The 24,424-nt window shown below is 43.6% G+C and overlaps 1 protein-coding gene across 1 annotated transcript in view; it reads left to right on the forward strand.

Moving 5' to 3' along the window:
- The window catches only part of B3gat2 (beta-1,3-glucuronyltransferase 2), an 85,073-nt gene that overhangs the window by 48,501 nt on the left and 12,148 nt on the right, over nt 1-24,424 (forward strand). The window contains exon 2 of the mRNA XM_036168423.1: nt 3,351-3,495. Coding sequence (XP_036024316.1) covers nt 3,351-3,495 — 145 coding nt within the window. The remainder of the gene's footprint in view (nt 1-3,350; nt 3,496-24,424) is intronic.

The following is a 24,424-nucleotide window of genomic DNA, read 5'->3' on the forward strand; positions in this document are numbered from 1 at the left end:
GGAGCAAGCCAGTAAGCAGCACTCTTCCATGGCCTCCGTGTCAGTTCCTGCCTCCAGGTTCCTGCCCTGTTCAAGTGTCTGCCCTGACTTCCTTCAGTGATGAACATCGATGTGGAAGCATAAGCATAAGCATAAGCCTTTCATAAATGCTTTTCTCCCCAACTTGCTTTGGTCATGGTGTTTCATCACAGCAATAGTAAATCTAACCAAGAATTTTGTATCTTGGTACTTAAGTAAAAGTATTAAAACTCTTAAAGAGTTTTCTGGAGAGGCCTTTAGTATCTTTTAAGTATAAGATCATGCCTTCTCCAAATAGGAATAGTGAGTCCTTCCTTTCCTATTTCCCTATTTCACCTTACTGTCCTAAAAGTTAGAGCAATAATCAACATATTGATCAAAGGGGGAGAAGGTAGATACTTTTGTCTCAGTCCTGATTTTAGGGGAAATAATTGAAGGTTTTCCTCACTCATTGTAATGTTGCTGTAAGGTTTTAATTTATTATATTAAAATATTCTCCTCCTATTACTTTTTCTTCTGGAATTTTATCATGAAGAGATGTTGGAATTTGTCAAAGGTCTGGTAGGATGAGTAATGAATTGGCCTGACCATGGCTTTACCTTCTTGAGAAGCTTATGGTTTCAATCTCATTGCTCATTACATAGCTGTGTAAATTGTTAGCATCCTCTTGATTTAGTTTCAATAGATCATATATATCATATATATAGAGAGAGATAATAGGATTAGGAATTCATCTGTTCCTTTTAGTTTTTCCATGTTTTTGAAACATGTTTTTTGAAGTGTTCCCTAATGATCCTCTGGGTTTCATTGCTGTCTATTCTAATGTTCCCTTTCAATATCTGTAATCATTTGGGTCTTCCCTTGGCTGATGTTTGACAATTTCATTCATGTTTTCAGAGAACCAACTCTTTGCTTCATTGATTCCTTATGTTGTCCTTTTAGTCTCCATTTCATTCATTTCTACACTGATGTTTATTATTTCTTTCCATTTACTCACTTGGTGTTTGGTCTATTCTTGTCTTGCTGCAGTGTTAGGTGAATCATCAAGTTATCTGTCTGTATGGTTGCTGATTGTTGTGTAATCATTCGTAGTTACAAAGTTTCTTCTTAGAAATCTCTTTACAGAAAAAAAAAATCTCTTTGCTTGTCCCAAAGGTGGGAATTGTTTTCATTTTAATTTCAGTCTTAAGAAGCTGTAATTGCCTCCCTGATTTCCCAATGATTCACTCACTGATCATACAAGAGCATATTGTTCAATCTCCACATTTTGTTATAGTTTCTCTTGCTATTTATTATTAGTTTTAGTCTAATATTATCTGATAATACAAAAGAAATGAGTTTTATAGTTGACATGTAAAATGTCCCGCATAGGCTCATATATGTGAACACTTGGTCCCTAGATGGTGGCACTGTTTGGGAAGATCTTAAAATCTTTAAGAAGTGGAGCCTTGCCGTGACTTACTGAGAACTACCTTGAGGTCTTATGACCCAGCCTTACTTCCCGATTGCCTCTGCTTCCCAAGCGTGGATGTACTTCCTGCTCCTACCACCCTGCCTTTCCTGTTTGATGCCAGTTATTCTTAGTGCCATGATGGACTATAACTCCCTGGAACTGTAATCCAAAATAAAAGTAAAGCCTTTCTCACTTAAGTCACTTTTGTCGGCTTATTGGATCACAGAAATGATAAAGTAACTAAGACTGTGTTATGGCCTAAACTGTCTTCTGTTTAGAGAAAGTTCCGTGTGATGCTGGGAAAGAACGTACAGTTGGCACTCTGAAGAATGTTCAGTAGATGTCTCTGAAGTCCATTTCATCTATGGTGCAATAACCCCAAAGTTGCTTGTTTTCTGAATGACCTATTTGGAGACAGTTATTGAGTCACTGATTGTTATGAACACCTGGACCCATCTGGCCCTTATGTGCAATGTCCATGTATTGCAAAATGTAATATGTCAATGTTTGGCATGTATATTTGTAATTGTTATATCTTTTATGGATTATTGCTTCCTGTTTGACAAATTTTCCCTTCAAGCTTACTCTGTTAGACGTGAGTATGGTTTGTTGTCAGGTGACACCTTCTGGCTTGCATTCAGTTTCCCTTTGTTTGGAACATAATTTTCCAATCCTTTGCTCTCAGCTCATCATTACCTGTGAGTCAGCTCTTGGCTTTTGTTTGTTTGTTTTTTTAATCAACTAGTTAATCTTCATCTTTTAAGGGGAAAAGTTAAATGTATTTACATTAGGCTGTTATTGAGCAGAACTTGCTGATTCTTGTATTAATATCCTTTTTAATTGGTTCAAATATAATTTGTCCATCTTCTATTATCCATCATAAAGCTTTTCTGGTCTGCCAAAATGATGATTAATCTGCTCCAGGTTTTTATTTGTTTACCTTTTCCTCATGGAATTTATTCTGCTCTTGTTAGTATCTTATTTCCCTTTGTACACAATTCTTCTAAGTTTATGCTGCAGTGTGCTGCCACCTTAGTTTATTTTTTAGTTTGTGCTTGTCTTCAAAGTTCTTTATTTCCTCATCACTTTTAAATGATAATTTTGTCAGGTATAATCTTAGTTGTCAAGGATGTCTACTTTCAAGGCTTGACCCATATCATGGCATGCTTCTGGAGCGGTTAGGTGTTCTGCCAAGAGGTCTAATGTTATCAAGATAAATTTGCCTCTGCAGGTGAGTTGGCATTTTTCTCTCTTTGCTCTGTAATCTTTTTTTTTTTTTTTTTTTTTTTTTTGACATGGTCTCACTATGTTGCCCTGGAACTCTTTACTTAGACCAGGTTTACCTTGAACTTACAGAGATCTGCCTGACTGACTCTACCTTCCAGGCAATGTATGTGTCTATAGAAATAAAAACTTTGGGGAAAGTCTTCTGAGTGACATCACTTACTGAATCATAAAGTTTTCTGGGAATAAAGTGACTCACTTTAGAAGACAGGAAGTTTAATGATTCAATGTTGAGACAAGTTGAAAACACTTAATTATCACAGGTTGACTTCAAATATGTGATATTTGGGCATTGGTACCTCGTTTATAGTTTCTTTCTTTTTTTTTTCTTTTGGGACAGGGTCTATATAGCTCTGGCTGGTCTCAAACTCACAGAGGTCCACCAGTCTCTGCCTCCCAAGTACTGGGATAAAAGGCATGTGCCACCACACCCAGCAAGTTCATTTCTCTGAAGCCTTGGGCCAAATGACAATGAACTGGGGTAGGAGATTCTGTTTAGAAGCCTTAAAGTTTTGAAACCATAGTAGCTTCATTCCTTAAATGGAGGTCATGACACTTTAACAAAGCTTACACAGGTCTCTTTCCCCTTTTGCAGATGAGGACCACCCGCAAGGTCTCCGTCTGGCCTGTGGGCCTAGTTGGTGGGCGACGCTATGAACGTCCATTGGTGAAAAATGGCAAAGTTGTCGGCTGGTACACCGGGTGGAGAGAAGACAGGCCTTTTGCCATCGACATGGCGGGTGAGCAGTATGCATGGGGCATTTGTGCCTGTTGGGTGGGGCTTAGGATGCTCCTAGAAGGAAGCTTTACAAGGACCAAGTTGCATAAAGCCCTGGAATGTACCTCATTCATCATAGGATATATTTGAATATCCAAACCTGGTTCTTTGACAGTTCAAGTTGAAATAGACTTTGGACGTGGTTAGAAAATAGTCGTCCCTTTCTATCATTTTATCTGACGAACGTTCCTGTATTGGGTTGGGCATGAAGCATTTAGAATAATGGAGTCCAGTCTCTCAGCTAAAACCTTTCGGTGCCTCTATCTAGAAGGCTGGTTGATGTGTTAAAATATATCATGTTTATTGATAAATTTAGTAATGAATTAAAGTTGACAGTCATTTTAAAATTTATTGGTAAATTTAGTGGTTTATTAATAAATAGCTAAAACCTAAAATTGGATTCTGGTTTTCTACATGGCATTACTTTTTGAACAGAGCTGTATTTAAAAGTTTTTATATGCTGGCCAACCAACTGAGTCGAATTAGAGCTGTGTAAACCATGCGTTTTCAAATATTGCTTTATCACGAAGGGACTCATACTCTGTGGGTTATAGAAGGTGAAGCTCTTGGTCGCCAGGCTGGGATAGGTTTGGAACATGAGGGTTAGATGGAAGGCAGTCACTGCCATCTACAAGTGACCAGATGAAAGTCAGAAAGATTTCAGAACTGATCGCATGCATTCCCAGCACTGTTGGTCAGCCGGGGCTCTCCCAGTTCATTCGTGTGTATTTCCCACCCACAGTCAGAACCTCTGGGCTCAAAATTCTGTTGGCACAAATACTGCATTCTAAACTGGACTTACCGCCTTTATTCTGCTACTAAAATTTTTTTGAGGAAATAAGATTGTAAAGAATATTAGAAATTGAGGATGATCTCACAGATGGCTGCATGGTATATCTGTCTCAAAGCATCATGGGAAAAGAAAAATGACTTTTGGTCCTTATTTTACATGCTACAAAAGAGCACACATTTGAGGATATTTTCTGTGGTCTCTGATGCCTCACACTAGTCTAGATCCCTTGTTCCTGCCCCGTGGCTCAGATCTACTCTCCATGCCTTGATCTCTCCATAACCTTGGGTTTAGTTCTTAAAGCCCCAGAGCTATGCTCGAACTTCAGCTAAAGCAGTTAAGAAGCAGGAGAGCCATGCTTGGGCAAGCCTGAGGATTCTCCCTTCCTTCCTTCCTTCCTTCCTTCCTTCCTTCCTTCCTTCCTTCCTTCCTTCCTCCCTCCCTCCCTCCCTCCCCCCCTCTCTTTCTCTCTCTCTCTCTCTGTGACATAACATTTTTGAGAACTTCATCTCTGTCATTCCCTCCTTTTCCTTTGCCCCCTCCAGCTCTTCTAGTGGCCCCCAATTTATGACCACTTCTTTAATTTTTGTTACATATATATATATATATACATGACTATACAACCTACCGAGTCCATTTAGCATTGCCTATATGTACATATGCCCTGGATTGAGCACCAGGGTATGGACAATCAATGAGGAGACTTTTCCCTATAGGAAACTAATTCTTTCTCCCTCAGCAGCCATTAACTCCCTGGATCTCTTCCACTTGGGCTGGGGCCACAAGGAATTCTTCCATCCACATTGGCATGTCAGCTGGTGTTATCATTATTGTTGGTCTTGTTCAGGCAACTATACTGTTGAGTGTTCATGGGTACGTTTTCCCCGCCATGTCCAGGGAAAGCTCTCACAGCAGGCAATCTGGGCCTTTGGCTCTGACCATCTTTTCTTTGCCCCTTCTTCTGCAATTTTCTCTTATGTGTCAGGTTGCACTGCAGATATATCATTTGGGGATGGGCATCCCACAGTCAGTTACTTGATCCCGAGGATTCATAGAAGAATCCTCTCCCATCCGGTCCCATCCATGGCTCTGAAACTACAAGGCTAAACATCATGCATGTAGGGAAATTGAGCATCTTTTTTGACTATGATATAAGCTAGAGCAGAACATCTGTCCTTCTGCTTGTCTGGGATGCAGTGTCCTCCTGTGGTGAGAAAGGCCACTGCCTGCCTTCCCCCAGCATAACAGCTTGGTAAACAAAAGGAGAGGAGGAGGCACTGGACACCCAAGTGAGGACCCAGGGCTGCAACAGAAGCCAGCTAACAGACCTTTGGTCCTGAACTTCCCCGGAACCTGTTTCAGGGCCATTACCCCAGAAAGCTTTCAGGACAGGCATCAACTTGCAGGATCAGTGTCAAGGCAAGAGCAGCTTGGATAATTCCTGACATTTGTTTCCAAATTGATATTTCTGAAATTCAAGGAAGGCATATGGGTTTGTGCATGGTGGGCTCCTATTGCAAGACATGAGAGACGTTTTCACTGCTCAATTCTATGGGGATTTTTTTCTCTATCACATGGTCATTATTTGGACTTTTCTGCACATCTCAATTCATTTTCAAGTCACAATGAAACATGCATATCATAACAAAGCATGATCTAGTTGTTTTCTTGGTCGTTTTACTATAAAAATAGGAATGCAGTGTCACTGCTGTAGAATGTTAATTTAAGGTGTGTTACTTTTGTTTATGTTGTATTTATTTAACTCTGTGAAGCTGTGTTACTGTGCCTGTCTAAAACACCTGATTGGTCTAATAAAGAGCTGAACGGCCAACAGCAAGGCAAGAGAAAGGATAGGCAGGGCTGGCAAGCACAGAGGATATATGGAAGGAGAATCTGGGAGTAGAGGAGGAGAAAGAATAAGGAGAGAAAGAAGAAAGGGGCCAGCCACCCAGCTACACAGCCAGCCACAGAGTAAACGAGAAAGTAAGATAACAGAAGAAAAGGCAAAAGCCCAGAGGCAAAAGGTGGATGGGATAAGGGAAGAAAAGACTGGCTAGAAACAAGCCAAGCTAAGGCTGGGCGTTCATAAGTAAGAATAAGCCTCTGTGTGTGATTTATTTGGGAGCTAGGTGGTGGGACCCCAAAAAGAGTAAAAAATAAACAACATGTCACCTTCAAGAAAGCTTCACTCCCCACATGCATTTGCCTTGCATCTTAGTTTTCAGTACATTATTGATATTTTTGGAAACCCAGAACTGTAGGTGATCTGGTTGGTAAGATAATGAGTCTGGATCTGAAGAAGTCCGTCCTCATTCTAAAACTTCAAAATGCTCATCTTGGATTAGAGTTTGCTTCTGTAGTCTCCATGGGAACAGGGAGCAGAGTTCTCAGGCTCTTGGATCCATGTGGTGCGTCCGTCCTTCCTCATTTTTACATTAGCGTGGAGAGAGAGGGTGAAGAGGGGAGAGAAGGGGGGCAGGGGAGGGAGAGACAGAAATGAAGGGAGAGAGAGGAGAGAATGGACACGAGAATGAGTGAATAAATATGTGTGAATGAGAATATCTGGAGTGAGAGAAGGAAGCCAAAGGCCACATCCTGCAGGGCATTGTGTTCAAATGGCTCTGTGATGGTTGAATGTGAGAGTTTGGGTCTCTCTAATACTTATGAAGCCAATTAAGGAAACGTGGAACGTGGAACAGTTGTATATAGCCTTGCTGTGGGGGTTAGAGCATGTTAAACAGCAGTCCTCAGAACACAACCTGCTGGTGTTTCTATGAAGCCAATCACTGAAGTTCATGTGAGTACCAGACACGAAACAGTGGTGCTTCTACCTAACATCATTCATACAGCATTTGGACTTGCTTTTTATTGCTCTATTGGACTTTCCCAATGCTAAAAAGCCGTAGTCAGATAACACGAGACACTGCTTTGAAGTCATCCTGAGTGCACAATGTTAATGAGAGATGTAAAGATTGGACTTGGTCCTCGAGGGCACTTCCTAAATCTTCCTAATCATTACTCCTTAAGTTAACATCCCGAGGAGATGGAGGGAAGGCATTCCAGGAAGCTCTGCCATGGCTTGCTGTTGGTTTCAAGTGTCCACTGCTCTGCCAAGCCCACAGGAAACCCTGGAGTATTTCTACTGGGCTGTGCCTCTGGCTACAATTCCCAGAATAACTCTGGCATCTGACAGCTGACTCAGAGAGAGGCAGTCCAGGCCACGTTTCTAGCCTTGTGGGCGGGGCATCACTTTCAAGTGACAGCCTCATTTTGGCCACGGCAATGTCAGTGACAAACATTGCCTGAAAGAGCTGAGCTGAAGGTAATTTGAAGCCTAGCCAGGGCTCCAGATTTGCTTAAAGTCAGAACTTTATGCTAAGAGCCTTACTTACACTGAATTTTTTTTTACATACACTTGTTTACATGTCTTTTTTATATTAATTTTTTTCATAAATATATTTTTATCATATTTATGCTAAATTCTCAGTGTTTGCATGTACCTTAGCAATAACTATAAGAGGCTGCAAGCAGGGCATTGTGCTCAGTTAATAACAACATGCATAGTTCCTAGGTGAGAGACTGGTATGCAGTGGACATTATTCTGGTAAAAACCCACCAGAGTGTGCTACAATTCTGGCACTAATCAGCTGGAGTTGGTGCATATTTCACAAGTTTGAGGGTTTGAGACAGACACAAGCCACACTTTGGGGTTTCCCAAGCCAAGTATGGCTCCTGAGTCTACTGCATGAACGTGTTCGTACACAAAAGCGGAGGTCCATGAAGTGATATCCTAAGTTCACCACTGATGTTTTAGATGGTTTGTGACCATGGAGTATTTCCTCACACATGACTTACCAGGAATGTCTGCAAGTTCTCTGAATTCCCTGGAGTCCAATGACCATGGGTATGTGGAAACACTTAGAAAGGAGGTGTTCATTAAGGGGGAGTGATGTGATGCAGCCTGGGATCGCATCCTGGGAGATGAAGGGCCTGGGGTGCACCCGTGAATGTGGTGGCTGAGAGAAAGAATGGGGAAATAACTGGTGCATCTGGTAGTTAAACACTTCATGTTGTAGTTGATGATGAGTGTTGAGCTTAAGAGCCAGGAACACAAACAGTATCAAAGACAGAATGAAGGGGCTAAACTTGGTAAGAATAAACTGTCAGCAAAGTAGAGGGAAGCTGGCTTCCAGCAGAGCAGATGGCAATGTTTGGTCTGTGAAAGGAGTGGAGAGGTTTGGGCCGGACAGGGGTATGAGGGGTTGTGGGTGTGTGAAGCCAAGAAGGTCTATATGAGATGTCACTGGGAGACATAAGAATAGGATGACCCTGAGGTCCCTTCAACTCCAGTTGTGTTTCTTAGGGCAAGTTCTGGTTTTAGGAATTGAGGTTGTTCCGCACTGTAGTTTCCATTGACACTTAGCTTTTTCTGGCCATTGGGCTTATCTTCCCAGGTATCAGAGTTCCTAGACTCTGAGGCCCATTCTAGACGTTTGGTGGAAGTGGGTGGGTAATGAGTGTAGGGCTGGAACGGTGGTGGCAGTTTTGAGAGCAGGAAAATATCATCTCCCTCTCTCTTCCTCCCCTACTGCGTGTGCGTGTGTGTGTGTGTGTGTGTGTGTGTGTGTGTGTGTGTGTGTGCGCTCTCTCTCTCTCTCTCTCTCTCTCTCTCTCTCTCTCTCTCTCTCTCCCTCTCTCTCCCTCTCTCTCCCTCTCTCTCTCTCTCTCTCTCCCTCTCTCTCTCTCCCTCTCTCTCTCTCCCTCTCTCTCTCTCTCTCTGTTAGGCATGGTTGAATATGCATGTAATCAATCCCATTACTTGGAAGATGGAGTCAGGAGGCTCAGGAGTTCAAGGCCAACTTTAACTATGTAGCAAGTTTGAGGCTAGCCTGAACTGTAGGAGACACTGTCTCAAACAGTGGGGGGGGGGGGGGGATGAGGGTAGAGGAGAGAGGGAGAGAAGGAGGGAAGGTAAGGTTTTGAAAGTCTAAAGGAAAGGGAATTGGGGTGGAGGTACGAGGATAGTAGATGGACCAGTTCTCCTGGCAGGATCACCTCTTACTTCTGGGTGGGAAATGACATTAATTAAAATAGTAAGTAAATAAGTAAGTAAGTGAATGAATGAATGAATGAAGAATGAATGAATGGACGAATTAATTAATTAATTACAAGGACTGGGAAAAAAGAAAAGAAACAAAGTATGTTTGGAGCTAAGTTTAGACAGAATGACTGTTGGGCCAGACTCAGGACAGGTGTAGAGGAGGAAGAGGGGACACTTGATAGTCACCTTCTTCTGCTAGCCCAGCGCAAGCAGGGACCAATCTCAATGGGGCACATTTTGGGAAAAACAGATGGCACATAAGTCATCCTTAGGGGAAAGGCCGGGGTCAAATTGTGAGAATGGAGTGGTGATGGGTCCCATTCTCTGTGGTTAGTGGAGAGTCTGAAACATTTCAAATAGGTGACTAGTGTGATTAGAAGTCTGTCTGCAGCCACATCAGCAGGTACAACATGAATGGTAGCTCAGACTGGGCCTCTGCAGCCATCTTGAGGAGATAAAGCAGGGTGGGAAGTTGGGAGGTGAGAGGTGGCTTTAAATACCACAGTCGTCAGAGACATAACATTTGAAGGAGCCATTTTATTTTATGGTCATAAGTCAGTAGACATTTCGATTGTAACGCCTTTTCTGTTGTGTGGTATGCTAACCGACGTGTTAAATTTAAGCTTGGTTTAGCTTTAACTGATGTAGTTTGTATTACCCTTCGAGTTGTAATTTTCATTTAGAAAATAGGTTCCCTGTGGGTAGTCAGAGCTGCTTGTTAGCCAGAAGACCAGCTGTGCAAGCTTAGGAGTGTGCACAGTAGAGGGGAGAATGCCATGACCTGACTGACGGGTCTGAGTGGATGCATTGTGTGCACACTGTCCTGGTGGAGGGTGGTGGAGTCTGGAGTAACTGGCAGTGAAGAAGGCAGCCACAGTGCCTGCTCAGGTTTCTTGTAGCATCTCACAACCATTTTGCCCTCAGTGGTCCATGCTCTACCCCAGAGCGGAAGCAGAAGCAATCCTTAGGAATGCAAACTGGGTTCTTGGTGACCCTTTGGTATTCAGAAGCCACTCTTGTCTCCACTGGCAGGGTTCCACCTGCCTTCTACTTCCTGTTTTATCAGCCTTACCCTCTTGCTAGATTTTGGGGTCCTATTTCCTTCAGTCCCACAACCACAGCCTGGCTTCACCTCACAGCCCTACCAGTGCTGCTATCAGGAAGGTTTTCCTGAGATCCCCCTGTTCATCCATCTGATCTCTGCCCGCAGGCCATCTTCACAGAGACACCTTCATTAACCCCCTAGCTTAAGCTAGCCTGGTCTCCAGCACAACCTGATATACTGTTAAGTACCTGCTCTGCACGTCACAGCCACGGGACACATCTCGCTGTGACTGAAACACCCTCCATTGCCTTCCCATGACAGGAATGCAGCCTCTATGTGGACAGAAGCTGTGACACCTGGTCCCTGACACAAGAGTGGCTGAGGGCTATTCTGTCTTAGAGGCCCCTGCCTGCCCGCTGCTGGGTGAGCCTTTCAGGAAGCGATTGCACATGATGGCCATGAACATGGTGAGAGCTGAGACCAAGGGGAGGCCCTGGCCAGTTCACTGGAGCTCTCCTCCTGTGGGTAGGCTCTCTACTTTGTCCTGCTATTTGTCAGTAAGGAATTCCTCTTGGGCTAATTGGTTTGATAAACCCTTTGTTGGTAGGCAGCACTCTAAAAAAAACTGGGAGACATCTTGGATCAAATGGTCACCAAAGCCAATTCATCAGGCAACACCAAGACATTCACTTGCTTCCCAGGTGGAAATGTTACAAGAAAGTGGAATGGCCTCCTTGCTCTTTTGGAGCCATTTGTCATCCATGTGTGCTGTTTTCTGTGCATGCAAGTTCTGCATGATGTAGAAAGTCCTGGAATGCTCTCGGAGTGGATTCATGTGTCTTATGGTGTCTACTAGCCCCAGGTCTAGAAACCAACTTAGAGCTTCAGTCTGGGGTTGACTGAAGTAATCTGACTGTCACTGGAGTTACTCATGTGTCTCCAGGAGAGAACTTCAGCTGCTGTGAGCAGGGTGTTGGCCAAGTGTTCTGTCAAATGGCGGCCTGCTGCTCACTTGTTACCCATTTGCAGAGCGAGGTGCTTTACAGAGATGCACACAGGGCACCTCAGCTCACAAATTACCCCAGCTGTGGCTGTGTGAAGTGGAAATGGGCGAGCAGCTATGTGCTCACAATCAGGGAACGCTCTCTGGTGCAGCTGGTGAGGGGGCCGAGCAAGATGGTGGTAAAATGGGAGGCTCCATGGGACTGGAGGTGGGGGGCAGGTCCTAGGGCACATATCACTTTAATTCCAGTTGCTCTGTTTATATAATAGAATATTCCTTGAGGTATCAATCCAATAAGTCATTTATTCAGAACTAAGAATATGGGAAACCTATATTTTCCTTATGTCTTTGAAATCCAGCCAACTCAATAATTACATGTTATTTGCTGAGCATTTAGCAGGCATTCTCAGGCTCTCTGTGTGCTTTCCCATTTAATTCACTCAACATTTTGCGGGTTTCATCTTCCTCATTTCAACATATAAACCTAATACTAGACTCGATCGGTAACTTGTATGGGGATTAAGTGATTAAGAGCAGGGAATCGGTTATGTCCTTGTGGGTATAAAGGCAGGCTTCCCACTTTGCCTCAAATCCCACATCTCCACCTCTAGCCAATGGACCCTAGTCTTTGATCTCTGAGCCTCTATTTTTTTTTCTTCTGCAGAGAAAATGAAATTCTTCTCAAGATGTAGCAGAAAAGCACCTAGCAGAACACCATAAATACCCAGTCACCGTTATGTGTCTTCACTGAGAAACACAATGAAGGTGACGCAGAGGTCAACTGATTTGTTTAGATGAATTGAGTTAGCACTTTGATTATTTCAGCAGGCAGATCCATGCATGGAGCTGTGGGTAGGCAGGTCACTGACCCCCAGGACCTACTTGGGCATCAGCAGGCTGCACATGGTAGAGATCTAACTCAGAACATGACCTGTCTCCTGATCTATCAATGAGGGTCGCACCTCCTGCTCTCTGGCTAGTGGTGAATCCAGAAGGGAACATACACACAGATGTGCCTGCTGTTGTTGGATTCTATGCCTGCATTTGCCTACTTCAGTTCAGTCCAAAGCTGGTAACTTCAGAGCTCACCAGCTCCACTTTGGACCCATGGACTTCATTTCTCAGCGAGCTCTGTGCTCATTATCATTCTGTGAGATGCTCCAGCATGCAGGCTGGCATGTTGAGATAAATGTTGGCTCTGGCTTTAGATTAAATACCCCCTAGAAGAGAGTGATCAATAGGAGAACAGAACCATAAAAAAGATCATTAAAGAGTTGTTCAGAAGCAGGTATGTGTTCATTTTTATAATCTCCCAGCTGAGAAACCAAACAAACAAAAGGCACGCAAGCTTGCAAAAGCAAAGGCCATTTATAACATTTAAATTTGTTTGTCTGATGCCGGTTGCCCCTGTGAATGCAGGGGTCTGTGAAATGCAGGCATGCATTTGGCTGTTGGTTGTACTCAGGAGGAGTTCAAAGAATTCCCCCTTTTTTCTCCTTGAGTCACAGGAAGACATGTCATTCTTTTTCAGCACCCTCATTATCCAGAGGACATCAGCAGATACAACTTATGTCTCAGATCCGTTAAAGGGGTACAGCATTTATCCATGTAAATGGTTAGAATTGAGATCTTTGTTCTGGCCAGGTGGTGGTGGCACAGACCTTTAATCCCAGCACCCAGGAGGCAGAGGCAGGTGGATCTCTGTGAGTTCAAGGCCAGCCTGGTCTACAGAGTGACTGCCAGGACAGCCAGTGTGGATACACAGAGAAACCCTGTCTCAAAAAAAAAAAAAAAAAAAAAAAAAAATTGCTCTGTCTGGTTAAACCATTGGGCTAGCTGGCTGGCACGGATGTCCGTTTTTCTTTGGCATGTGGATTGGTTGCTGTGGCTACCACACCTCTCTGTCCTGGCTTCAGAAGTTAAACTTAGGTAGTGCTCTCTCTAGGTTCCCTAGCAGCCAGAACCACTCAATCCCAGACACTCTAGTTATTCACTCTGAATGCTGTAACCACCACCAACCACTAGTCAACCATCACTGCCCTCTGGTGCCGGATAGGCGACTCATCCAGAGTGGCATGTGCTACCTTCAGCCTGAGTGTATAGTGTCTCCCTGCCTTCCTGTGTTTGGCAGCCAGTTTCTAGTCCCTGTGCAAGTAATGGCTTTCTCTGGGAGATCTTTCCGGATCCTCCACCCAGGGAAGAAGACCTCCTCTTTACCTGTTCCCTCTGGAATCCTTCACTTATTCATGTGTCCACAAGGTGGCGCCCGTGCCGCTGTTGGCCCGCCCTCAGCCAGTGAATGCCTTTAGGAGAGGGCTCTAGTCCCCACTCCCTCAAAGTGTTTGCTGAATTCGTTCATTTTAACTCGTCTCCCTCTCTTCCACTCTGAGGACTTCATCCAAATGAAAAGCTAACGCCCTGTTATTGGTTCTGAGACGACACTGTCGTTATTTCCTAACAAGGAAATTTGAACAGGACCGATGCTGAGCGGGGACTGCAGAGCGCACAGAAGAAAGTCTGATACACCGGTCCGCGCTGGGCTACACATCAAATTCCAAGATACCCGCACATGACTAGTTAGACCAAATGTCTAGAGGACAGGCCTGTTGCTGGCACAGGGACTGGTGTTTGTATTTTATTGTCTTGTGTAGTTATAGGATGCCACCAGGGATAAGAATGGGCTGTGTAGGTGGCCAGAAGCTATAGCTGTATCTCTCCTCAGTTCACAAATTGTCCAGCTCACAGCCCCACGAGGACCCTGCCCAGGCCCTGCCCTGAGTCAGTTCTGGAGGTCTCATTACCAAGCCTGGGATGCATAATGGGGTTATTTATATAAAATTCTCTTTGTTGGAAAAGAAAAAGAAGAGCAGAGACGTAAGAGAGGAGGGTAATTTTTACCCTAATTACTGAAAAGCGCAGCCAACCACCTCAGTGGAGATTGCCTGCCTCCACTGACGATACAAGTGGGTCTATTTGAAATATATATATATGATTTTTCATTGACACAGAGCTGTGCATATTTGTGGGGGTAAAATGGGATGATTGGTACATGTGTCAAATTTGTCACAGCCTTAGCATGTTCCTTGGATGATGACCTTGTGGTAGGGTTATGATGGTCTGAAGGAGATGACACCCATGGTCTCAGGCATTTGAATGATTGGTTTCCAGCTGGCGGCTCTACTTGGGGAGGAATATGCGTTGCAGCTTTAGTTACAGGAAGTGAGCCACTGGCAGTACACTTGGAGGTTTCAAAGCTGTGTACCATTCCCAGTGTGCCTCTGTGCTTCCTACTTGTAGTTGGAGATATGAGGGCTCTGGTTCTGTTGCCATGCCTACCACCTGCTGCTGTAACTCCCTGCCAGGATGGATACTCACCCTCTGGAACCATGAGCCTATATAAACTCTTTCTTCTGTAGATTGCCTTGGTCACTATGTTTTATCACAGTAATTTTGCCTTGGTCACTATGTTTTATCACAGTAATAAAATAAATAAATAAATAAATAATAAATAAATAAATAAAAACCACCTACTGTGGAGGGATAGTCAGAATTTCCCTGGAAGCTGTTGTAAATGTACATGATAGTATTGTAAGCCAGAGCCACTTCCGGTGCTATACAACAGCAGGACTTACTCATCCTGACAGTAACCTTGTGACCGTTAACCAACCTCTCCCTGTCTCCTCCTCTCCTCCACTTCCAAAAGTCACACTCTGCTCTCCGCTCATGTCTCTTCACTGGGATTCTTGAGACTGTGGAATCAAACAAGAGCTGGCAGCTATGAGGAAATAGTACTGGAGACTAAGCAAGGATGCTCTGCCCCTGGGTGCTGAGTGCCCAACCCAAGACCTCTCCATGTCAGCCAAAGGCAAGGGACCTTGTAAGTCAACAGCACTAAGTCTGAAGGCAGCCATAGCACAGTGGCTCCAGGCCTGGGGCTGCTGGGCAGGAGGGGTGCCACGTAAAGAGGGCATGGAATGGTCCTGCTGGAAATTCTACAGAATGGCGGCCAAAGGACAGAGAAGGCTGTGGGAAGCAGAGAAACCCATTAGAACCAATCCAGTAGGTTCCATAAGAGTTCATGGTCAGAAAATAAAATAGATGTGAGTGAGTGGGAACAAAAATCGAGAGAAATAGAACACCTTTTCCTTTAACACTTGTGCCCCACAAGTGGCTCACCACCAGCTTGAATTTGAGCCCTGCCACCTCGAAGAGAGAAGACATTGGTAAGTGGGCTTGCCTTGCCAGGCCCCCCGAGGAGAGCACCTCCACCGCACATCCACTGCCATGATGTTCAGCCTCCGGCTCAAAGCAGCAGGGCTGAGCAGCCATGGGCAGAGCCCTCTGCCGCCACGAGCCCAGGAAAATCCCTCTTGGAGTAGTTTTTTCTCCGGCATTTCTGTCTGAGCTGCAAAAAGCTAACAGTTAGAATCCAGAGAGAGAGATGGTGTGAAAAAGAAGTTTTAGATAAAATGTGAGCCTGTTTTAGTGAGAGCGCCTGTTGTCCGGGAGCAGAAGGCAGGAAACACGTGTGCATTCCTTCAGAGGGGAGTGAAGACTTGATTATAGATTAGATGATTAAATTTGGGATGAGAAAGAAATGTCAACTCTTTGTGCCTTAAACATTTAAAGATACAGTAAGGATTTTATAATGTAACACAGTCGATGAAAAGACATCTATGTTTTTGTATTCGAGGAAGGAGCAAAGGAAAAGGGAGTCCAAGTCATAAGAAGGGGAAGTTTTATAATGAGATTTGCTTTAAGATAAATCAAAACATACGCAGAGTAAGTGTGAAGAGGCTGAATTGCTCCAAGCTCAAGCACAGCAACAAAATTGTTTTTTCCAAAGATTATTTTAAATTATGAGTATGTCTGCGTGTCCGTGTGTGGGTATGTACATACAAGTGCAGCTGCCTTGAGGAGGCCAGAGGCACTGGATCCCCCAGGAGCTGGATTTACTGGTGATTGTGAGCTGCCTGATGTGGGGGTTAGAAACCAAGTGTGTCCCCTGCACAAGTAGTACCTGCTCTTAAGTACTGAGCCATCTCTTGGGTCCAGAACTGTTGTTCTTCTAAAAGGACACATTTAGAAAAGGGTCCCTGAGGATTGAAGGTCACCAGTCTAGCCCGGGAATAGTGAGAGACCCTGTCTCAAAGGAAGGCAGAGAGCAATGGAGTGGGGTACCCAACAGTCTCCTCTGGCATCCATATGTGCAGAGGTGCATGTACCTCACCTCCATGTGTACGTACCACATAGATACACTTAGAGAAAGCTGGTACAAGTTCAAAATGCATATTAGGAATTAGTAAATAACAAGGTGGGCATTCATCTTGGTGAAGAGGGAGTGAGGAGCCAGTGGTGACAGAGCTGGAGGAACTTCAAGCTGTCATCCTGAACTCTAGCTCAGCTATTCCAGAGAAGACTGTGGGGTACAGAGACCTCAGGTGCTTGTAGAAGTGCAGGATGGAGAATGTTTGCCCACGCTACATCGCAGGTATCCCCTGTGGTTCTGGGAGGGAGTCTCACTACTCAGTTCACATTAATCAGAATATCTCAGTGTATGGGGTTGTCTGAGGCTGAGGCAGAAATAGAGAAATGGAGATATTCTTAGGGAACAAATGCCTTGAGGAGGCTCCTGGCATCCTTGCCAAACCTCCTTTGGCTACAAGTCTTCAGGCTCTTCCAGGTTATGGTAAAGAAGGATTTGAGCTGTGGGGTTTTGCACACAGTAACCCTGAGGCTGTTAGAGACCTTAAATAGAAAGATGAGAAAAGCATTTTCACAGAGCAAAATGCAAGCTGACTTAGATGCCCAAGACTGGGGACAAGTAACAAGAAGGCCTATGGGAAATGTCCAAGGGGAGCCCTAGACCTGGCTATGTAGGGGTCAGTTCTGTCCATCCTGCTTTTTTCTAGTGAGTCTAAAAGGCCTTCCAGGTCTATGGTTTCAGGTGCTCATTGCCTGCAGTGCACAAGCCCCGCAGCATGCACAGTGAACAATCCTCACAGTCATATGTTTATTCTGTCTGTGCCATGCCTATGCTAAGCACCCCAACCAGTGCGCTCCCATCTGCCTCTTTCCTCAGACCACCTGGTGTAGCTGCTGCACACCGAACTCTCCACTGCCCACTGTCTCTATGTTGTGGCCATAGGAATTTCCCTAAAGCTGAGTGATTATCAGCCACCAAGTCACTTGCACCTGCTGTAGAGTGAGGAAGGTCCTAGGAATGGCCGTCTGCCGTAGGTGGACAACCCCTTGTCTTCTATCACAATTGCTAACCTAGTGCATGGCCTCAAGCCTACCTGCTTCTTCTGTGTGAGTGGTGAAGACTGCTCCAATATCCACCTCAGATTTCCCTCTCTGAGACCTCCATCACTGCAGCCAGACCCTTGCATCTCCCTGTTCTGTGCCCACAGGATTTGCAGTGACCTCTTCTGCTGCAGTGAAGACGTGGCCCTATTCATCTCAGTTTTCCTAAGGGGACTAAGAGTTACCAGAGAGCTAAGACTGTGTCTTACTTACACAGTGTCAGCCACCATCAGTCCTGAGACAAGCAAGCAATGTATTCATAAAGGCTCCTTGTTTAGAACACGCTGTGTAGCCAAGGGTAACCTTGAACTCCTGGTCCATCTGTCTCCACCACAAGTGCTGAGATTAGAGGTATGTGCCACCATACCTGGAAAGGTTTTCTGGAATGAATGAATTGACCCAAAGAAATTAAAAATTGAAAGATGTTGTTATTTGATATAATCATGGCAATGAGTAATTCAGAACTGAACTAGGGGATAAAGAAAGGCCTTTTATTCTGGCCATTCCTTGGCTTCAGCAATATATGTGCTACTACTCACTGAAGAGCAAAAATACCATCTCCATTTTACATTGAGAGAGAGTGAAGCACAGCACACTGATAGTACTTCCACAAGTCACTTTAAGCAAGTGGTAGAGGTGATATTTGAACCCAGGAGCATTGCATTAAAAGTCCTCCCACTGGAGAGATGGCTCAGAGGTTAAGAGCACTGACTGTTCTTCCAGAGGTCCTGAGTTCAAGTCCCAGCACCCATATGGTTGCTCACAACCATCTGTAATGAGATCTGGCACCCTCTTCTGGCCTGCAGGGATACATGCAAGCAGAACACTGTATACATAATAAGTAAATAAATTTAAAAAAAATTCCTCCTGCAATGATTATCATTAAAGTAGGTCATTAGGAAATTCCTTACAGTCTAAAATCCAGAGCCATCGAGGCTCCCACTGAGCACTAGAAAACAACACGTGATACTTTGCCACTGAACCCCTCAAGAAACTAGGAATGATTTCACTGCCGTTACCTGGGGTTGGAACTAGACATAAGTTCCTTTGTCTTTTTTCTGCTCTATTTTTCTGCGTTGGCTTAGAGTGGTTTAGTATGAGCCATTTTAATAATGCGATGGAGAATGTAAATCTCTAATTTCTCCCAACTGAAGTGTACAGTTTGTTTTTAACTGCCAGTTAGAAATACCTAACAAAAGTGCCTGAAAGCATGAGATGGTGTCATCAGCATGCACACCTGATGTTTCTGTCCTTCACAGGATGGTGCAAGTTCCATGCCCGCCAATCTCTGACCCAGGGGAGTCCCTTCCTCTCTAAACTTCAAAAGCATTCCTGCTCAGAAAACGTGGATGGACATTTGCAGAATTCAGTTAGTTAAGGCTCTGTAATTCACAGTGGGCACTCAGGACCAAGTTTTCCATCCATGTTCATCCTGACAGTTGCTTTAGAAGATTGCATCTTTTGTTGTCTTCAGACTAGAGTTTAAAATGAACTGTCTACAAAAAATACTTCTTGGAAGTACTTTAGATTTCCCCCACAGAGAACAATGACCGTTAAGTGGTTTTTGAGAAGTTTAAAGAAAGTAGACAGTAATTAAAGACGGGGTCGGGGATGTCCTGAAGCAAGCATAAGGTCCCAGTCGGATTAATGGACCTCCACAACCACACTGTGGTTCATTGTGCCTCTTCATTCCTCTTCAGGAGAAGAAAAGGGTTCTAAAGTGGATGAGAAGTAAATATGGCAGCAGTTCTGTTTGATGCCGGGCAGATCACAGGGGAACCTGTGTCATGGTGTGTCTTTGTCATGCAGTGGTGTGTGGATGGGTAGGTTTAGAACTACGGAAACATAGAAAACATATACAAGTTCTAGCTCTCTCAAAACTGGATTAGCTGCTACCAGAGTGGGTTGTCACAAAGCAAGGCCATCCCTTGTTTGTATCTTCCACATGCCCTGCTTTCTGTTTGCCCTTGCCACCACTGTGCCCTTGGACCCTCCATCCTAAATAAACTTTACTTGTTTATAACTCATTCAGTCCCAGTTATTTTGTTATAGCAACAGAAAGGGAACCAAGCAGGAAGTGAAGTTAAATATCAGCACACATACCACAAGGAGTTTGTGAAATTCATGCCTATAAGAAATTAAACAACTGGTTCCTAAGTAACCAGTTAGTGAAAGATGAATTAATTTGGAAAGCATTTTGAAATGAATGAAAATGGAACTGTAGCATACTAAGACCTATGGGTGCAGCTAATGGAATGATTAAAGGTCTTTAAATGCCTGGGGGGGGGGGACTCAAGTTAATACTATAACCTTATACCATAAGACACTAGGAAAAGGTAAACTAAACACAAGGTGATTTGGAAATGATTGGATACCAAATAAATCAATAGAATAAACCATATGCAGACTAGGAAAGTGAAAACAAAACCTCAAACCATTCTTTTGAAACTTAAACAAAGGGAGTTTGCTTGGTGTGGGAGCCCACAAAAGTTTCCTAGTAAGATTTGAACTTGCTTTACACAACAGGACTGCATAAGGGGATGAATGAACCATATGGGTGGTTACTAGGTGATTAGAAAGGTCTGCACTTGGCTGTGCTAGGGGAGGTCTTTTGCTCCACCCCTTGGCATTTCTATAAATAGCCCTTTAGAAGCGAGAGAAGGGGCCTGTGGATAATGATCCAGGCCCTCCCGAGGCTATCTTGTGTTTCTATCTCTTTCCCCTCTATATTTCTATCTAAGTACTTCTCACTTCTCGTTACTCAAGGGTAGACTGGGTGAAAAAGTGGGGGCGGGTCCCCTGACAGCTTGGGAGGTAAGAGAACTTGCTATGCAGCATGAGGACCTGAGTTCAAATGCCCAGAACTCATGTAAAAGTTGAGCATGTTTGTGAATTCCTGTAACCAGTGTGGGGGTTGGGGACAGACAGATCCCAGGAGCTTGCTGGCCAACCTGGTTAAAATGTCCAGATTCACGTTTAGTGAGAGACCCTGCCTCGAGCGAACTAGGTGGAAAGCAGTAGGAGAAGACACCAACATCTTCTGACATCTGTATGTGTGTGCTCAACACACACATGCACACACATACATGCATATACATGCACATACATACACATACACACACAGACACACACAACTTTTTGATGGACTTTCCAGCAGAAAAAGGAGAAGCCTTATTTCTAAACTCAGGAATGAAATGAGTTACTACCAATCTTAGAGAAACTTTGAAAAAATTCAGAGAATTATGAAAAATTGTATCACAAATTAAGGAAGCTAGGTGAAAATGAATTCATGGTTAAACTATTAAAACTGACTCAAGAAGAAACAAAATCAGAGCCAACCTATAAATACACAGTGAATAAATCAGTAGTCAGCCAAAGTCCAGTGCAGTGCCTTTACTTGTGAATTCAGTTAAATATTTAAAGAAAAATTAATAATCCTTCACAAATACTTCCAAATTATAGAGAGGAAATATTTTTGAGTCATCTTGCAGACCAGTATCACTCTGATACCAAAAAATGTAACTAAGGAAATAATTATAAGCTCATCTCCCTTTTATAAATAGATGCAAAATTCATAGGTAGGTAGGTAGATAGATAGATAGATAGATAGATAGATAGATAGATACTAATATCATCTAAAAACTTTTTGTCATGGCCATTCAAACATGACCATATAGGATTATTCCTGGAATGCAAGCTCAGATACAAAAGTCAATGTTGATATGTCATGTGAATATAAGGGGGGAAAGCCAAATGATTATGTTAATAGATGCAAAATTTAAATAGCAGTTGACAAAATTCAAACATTTTTCATGATAAAAAACACTAGCCAGGGGGCTGGAGAGATAGCTCATCAGCAAAGAACAGCACTTGCTGCTCATTCAGAGGATCCAAATTTGGCTCCCAACACCCATGTTGGGTGACTCACAACCATCTGTAACTCCAGCCTCTGTGGGCACCTGCATACATGCTCATATATCTACACAGAGACACAGACACATAAATTAAAATAAATCTAAAAAAACAGACTAGGAGTGGAAGGAAACTGCCTCTATTTGATGATGTTCATCTATGAAGAACTCAGAGCAAACATTCTTAAGCCGCTGAGGCCACCGAGCTTTTTCCTCAGGGATCAAGAATAAGTCTTACTCGTCTGTTTTCACCATTGCTACAAAGGTTGTTGCCAGATGAGCTCACCAATGCTGTGGGACACAAGAGTACAAACATCAGCTGGGCATTTAGAGCCACCTTTAATCCCAACATTTGGGAGCCAGAGGCAGGCAAATCTCTGAATTTCAGGCTAGCCTGGTCTATGTAGCAAGCTATCAAGGGCCCTATCTCAAAAATTAAAACAAAAAAGCAATCCGTTATATTTAGAAACACTGACAGTGAACAGTCAGAAGATAAAAATCAGAGATTTTCATTGTTATTTTTCATTCACAGTTATGTTAAGGATAATAATAGAGTAAAATGAATTATGAGACCTTGTACGATGGAAACTAAAATCAATGAGACGAAAGAGTTGAATGGAATGACTTTATGTTAATGGATTAGAAGACCTAATACAGGGTGGCGCCTTTAATCCCAGCACTCAGGAGGCAGAGCCAGGCAGACCTCTGTGAGTTTGAGGCCAGCCTGGTCTACAGAGTGAGATCCAGGACAGGCACCAGAACTACACAGGGAAATCCTGTCTCGAAACAAAATAAAACAAAACAAAAAGACCTAATACAGAGAAATTTGTGGTAGTCTTCACACTAATCCATAGCTGCAGAATTGGTCAAAATTGTGGTGTACATTTTGTAGAAATTGAGAGAGCCATCCAGTTCATAAAGAAAAGCAAGAAGTTCAGAATGGCTAAAACAATCTTGGTTGAGGGCAGGGGAGGTTGCAAAGCTAGAGGAGTTACATATCCCAACTTGAAAATGTAATTTATGTCTTTAGTAATAAAGACACACACTGTAGGACAGTGGTTCCCAACCTTCCTAATGCTGTGACCCTTTAATACATACAGTTCCTCATGTTGTGCTAACCCCCAACCACAAAATTATTTTATTGCTATTTCATGGCTGTAATTTTGCTAACGTTATGAATTACAATGTAAATATCTGATATATAGGATATCTGATATATGATGCCTGGGAAAGGGTCATTCAAACTTACCTACAGGTTAAGCTCCACCATTCTAGGGCCTGGAGAGGTGGCTCAGTCCATAACGTACTTGCTTCACAAACATAGGATTGACCCTCAGGATCATGTCACCTGTGTAAGCATGGTGGCATTCATTCAAAACCTCAGGGCTGGGAAAGATGGAGACAGATGGATCTCTGGTACTTGCTGATGACCCAGTCTGGTGTAACCAGCAAGCTCTAGGTTCCCCTAAACCATGAGACCTTCCCTTAGAAAACAAGATGGCAGCTCTGAGGCGCAACACCAGAGACTGACATCTGACTTCCACTGGCACATGCACACATATGCACCCACATAAATACATGTGCACCTAAACACACACACACACACACACACACACACACACACACACACACACACACATTAGCATATGGTAAGTATATAGATTAATCAAATATAATTGGCAACCAAGAAATAAATTCTTATGTTTATAGGTCAAATGATTATGCTACAGAGTCTAGAAGAAGCTAATGGCAAAGAATAGTTCTTTTAAAGTTTGGTGCCCAAAGCCGGGAATGGCTCAGTATACCATTTATGGTGGTTTCAATGATCATGGCCCCCATAGGCTGATATGTTTGAATTCTACTTTTTTAAGATTTATATTATTTATTATGTATACAGAAGAGGGTGCCAGATCTCATTGCAGATTGTTGTGAGCCACCATGTGGGTGCTGGGAATTGAACTCAGGACCTCTGGAAGAGCATTCAGTGCTCTTAACTTCTGAGCCATCTCTCCAGCCCCGATATGTTGGAATTCTTATTCGAGTGGTGTAGCTAGAGTTTTCCTGACTGGCCCAGTCAGGACAAATCTCTCTCACCGGACAGGCCCATAGATGCTCAGAACCAACCAAGTAAACACACAGAAACTTACATTGTTTACAAACTGTATGGCCGTGGCAGGCTTCTTGTTATCTACTTCTTCTATCTTAAATTAACCCATTTCTATTCATCTATACTTTGCCACATGGCTTGTGGCTTACCAGTACCTTACATCCTCCTTGTCATGGTGGTGGCTGGCAGCATCTCTCTCCTCAGCCTTCCACCTCCCAGAATTCTCTTCTCTTTTATCCCGCCTATACTTCCTGCCTGGCCACTGGCCAAGCAGAATTTTATTTACACAGACTGATATCCACAGCAGAGTGGCACTATTTGAAAGGTCTAGAAGGATTAGGAGTCATGGCCTTATTGGAATAAGTATGTCACTGGGAATGAGCTATGAGGTTTCAAAAGGCCAGACCAGGCTCAGGCCCAGGCTCAGACTCTGTCTCTCTGTCTCTCCCCATATGGATCAGGGTGTAGAACTCTGAGCTACTTCTTCAGTGCCATGTCTGCCTTCATGCCACCATGCTTCCTGCCATGATGAAACTGTAAGCAAGCCCAGAGTTATGGTTTCTTTTATAAAAATTGCCTTGGTCATGGTGTGTTTTCACAGCAAGAACAATGACTAAGACACGATTTT

This window comes from Onychomys torridus, chromosome 18 (genome assembly GCF_903995425.1).
Source record: "Onychomys torridus chromosome 18, mOncTor1.1, whole genome shotgun sequence".
NCBI classification, from domain to species: domain Eukaryota; kingdom Metazoa; phylum Chordata; class Mammalia; order Rodentia; family Cricetidae; genus Onychomys; species Onychomys torridus.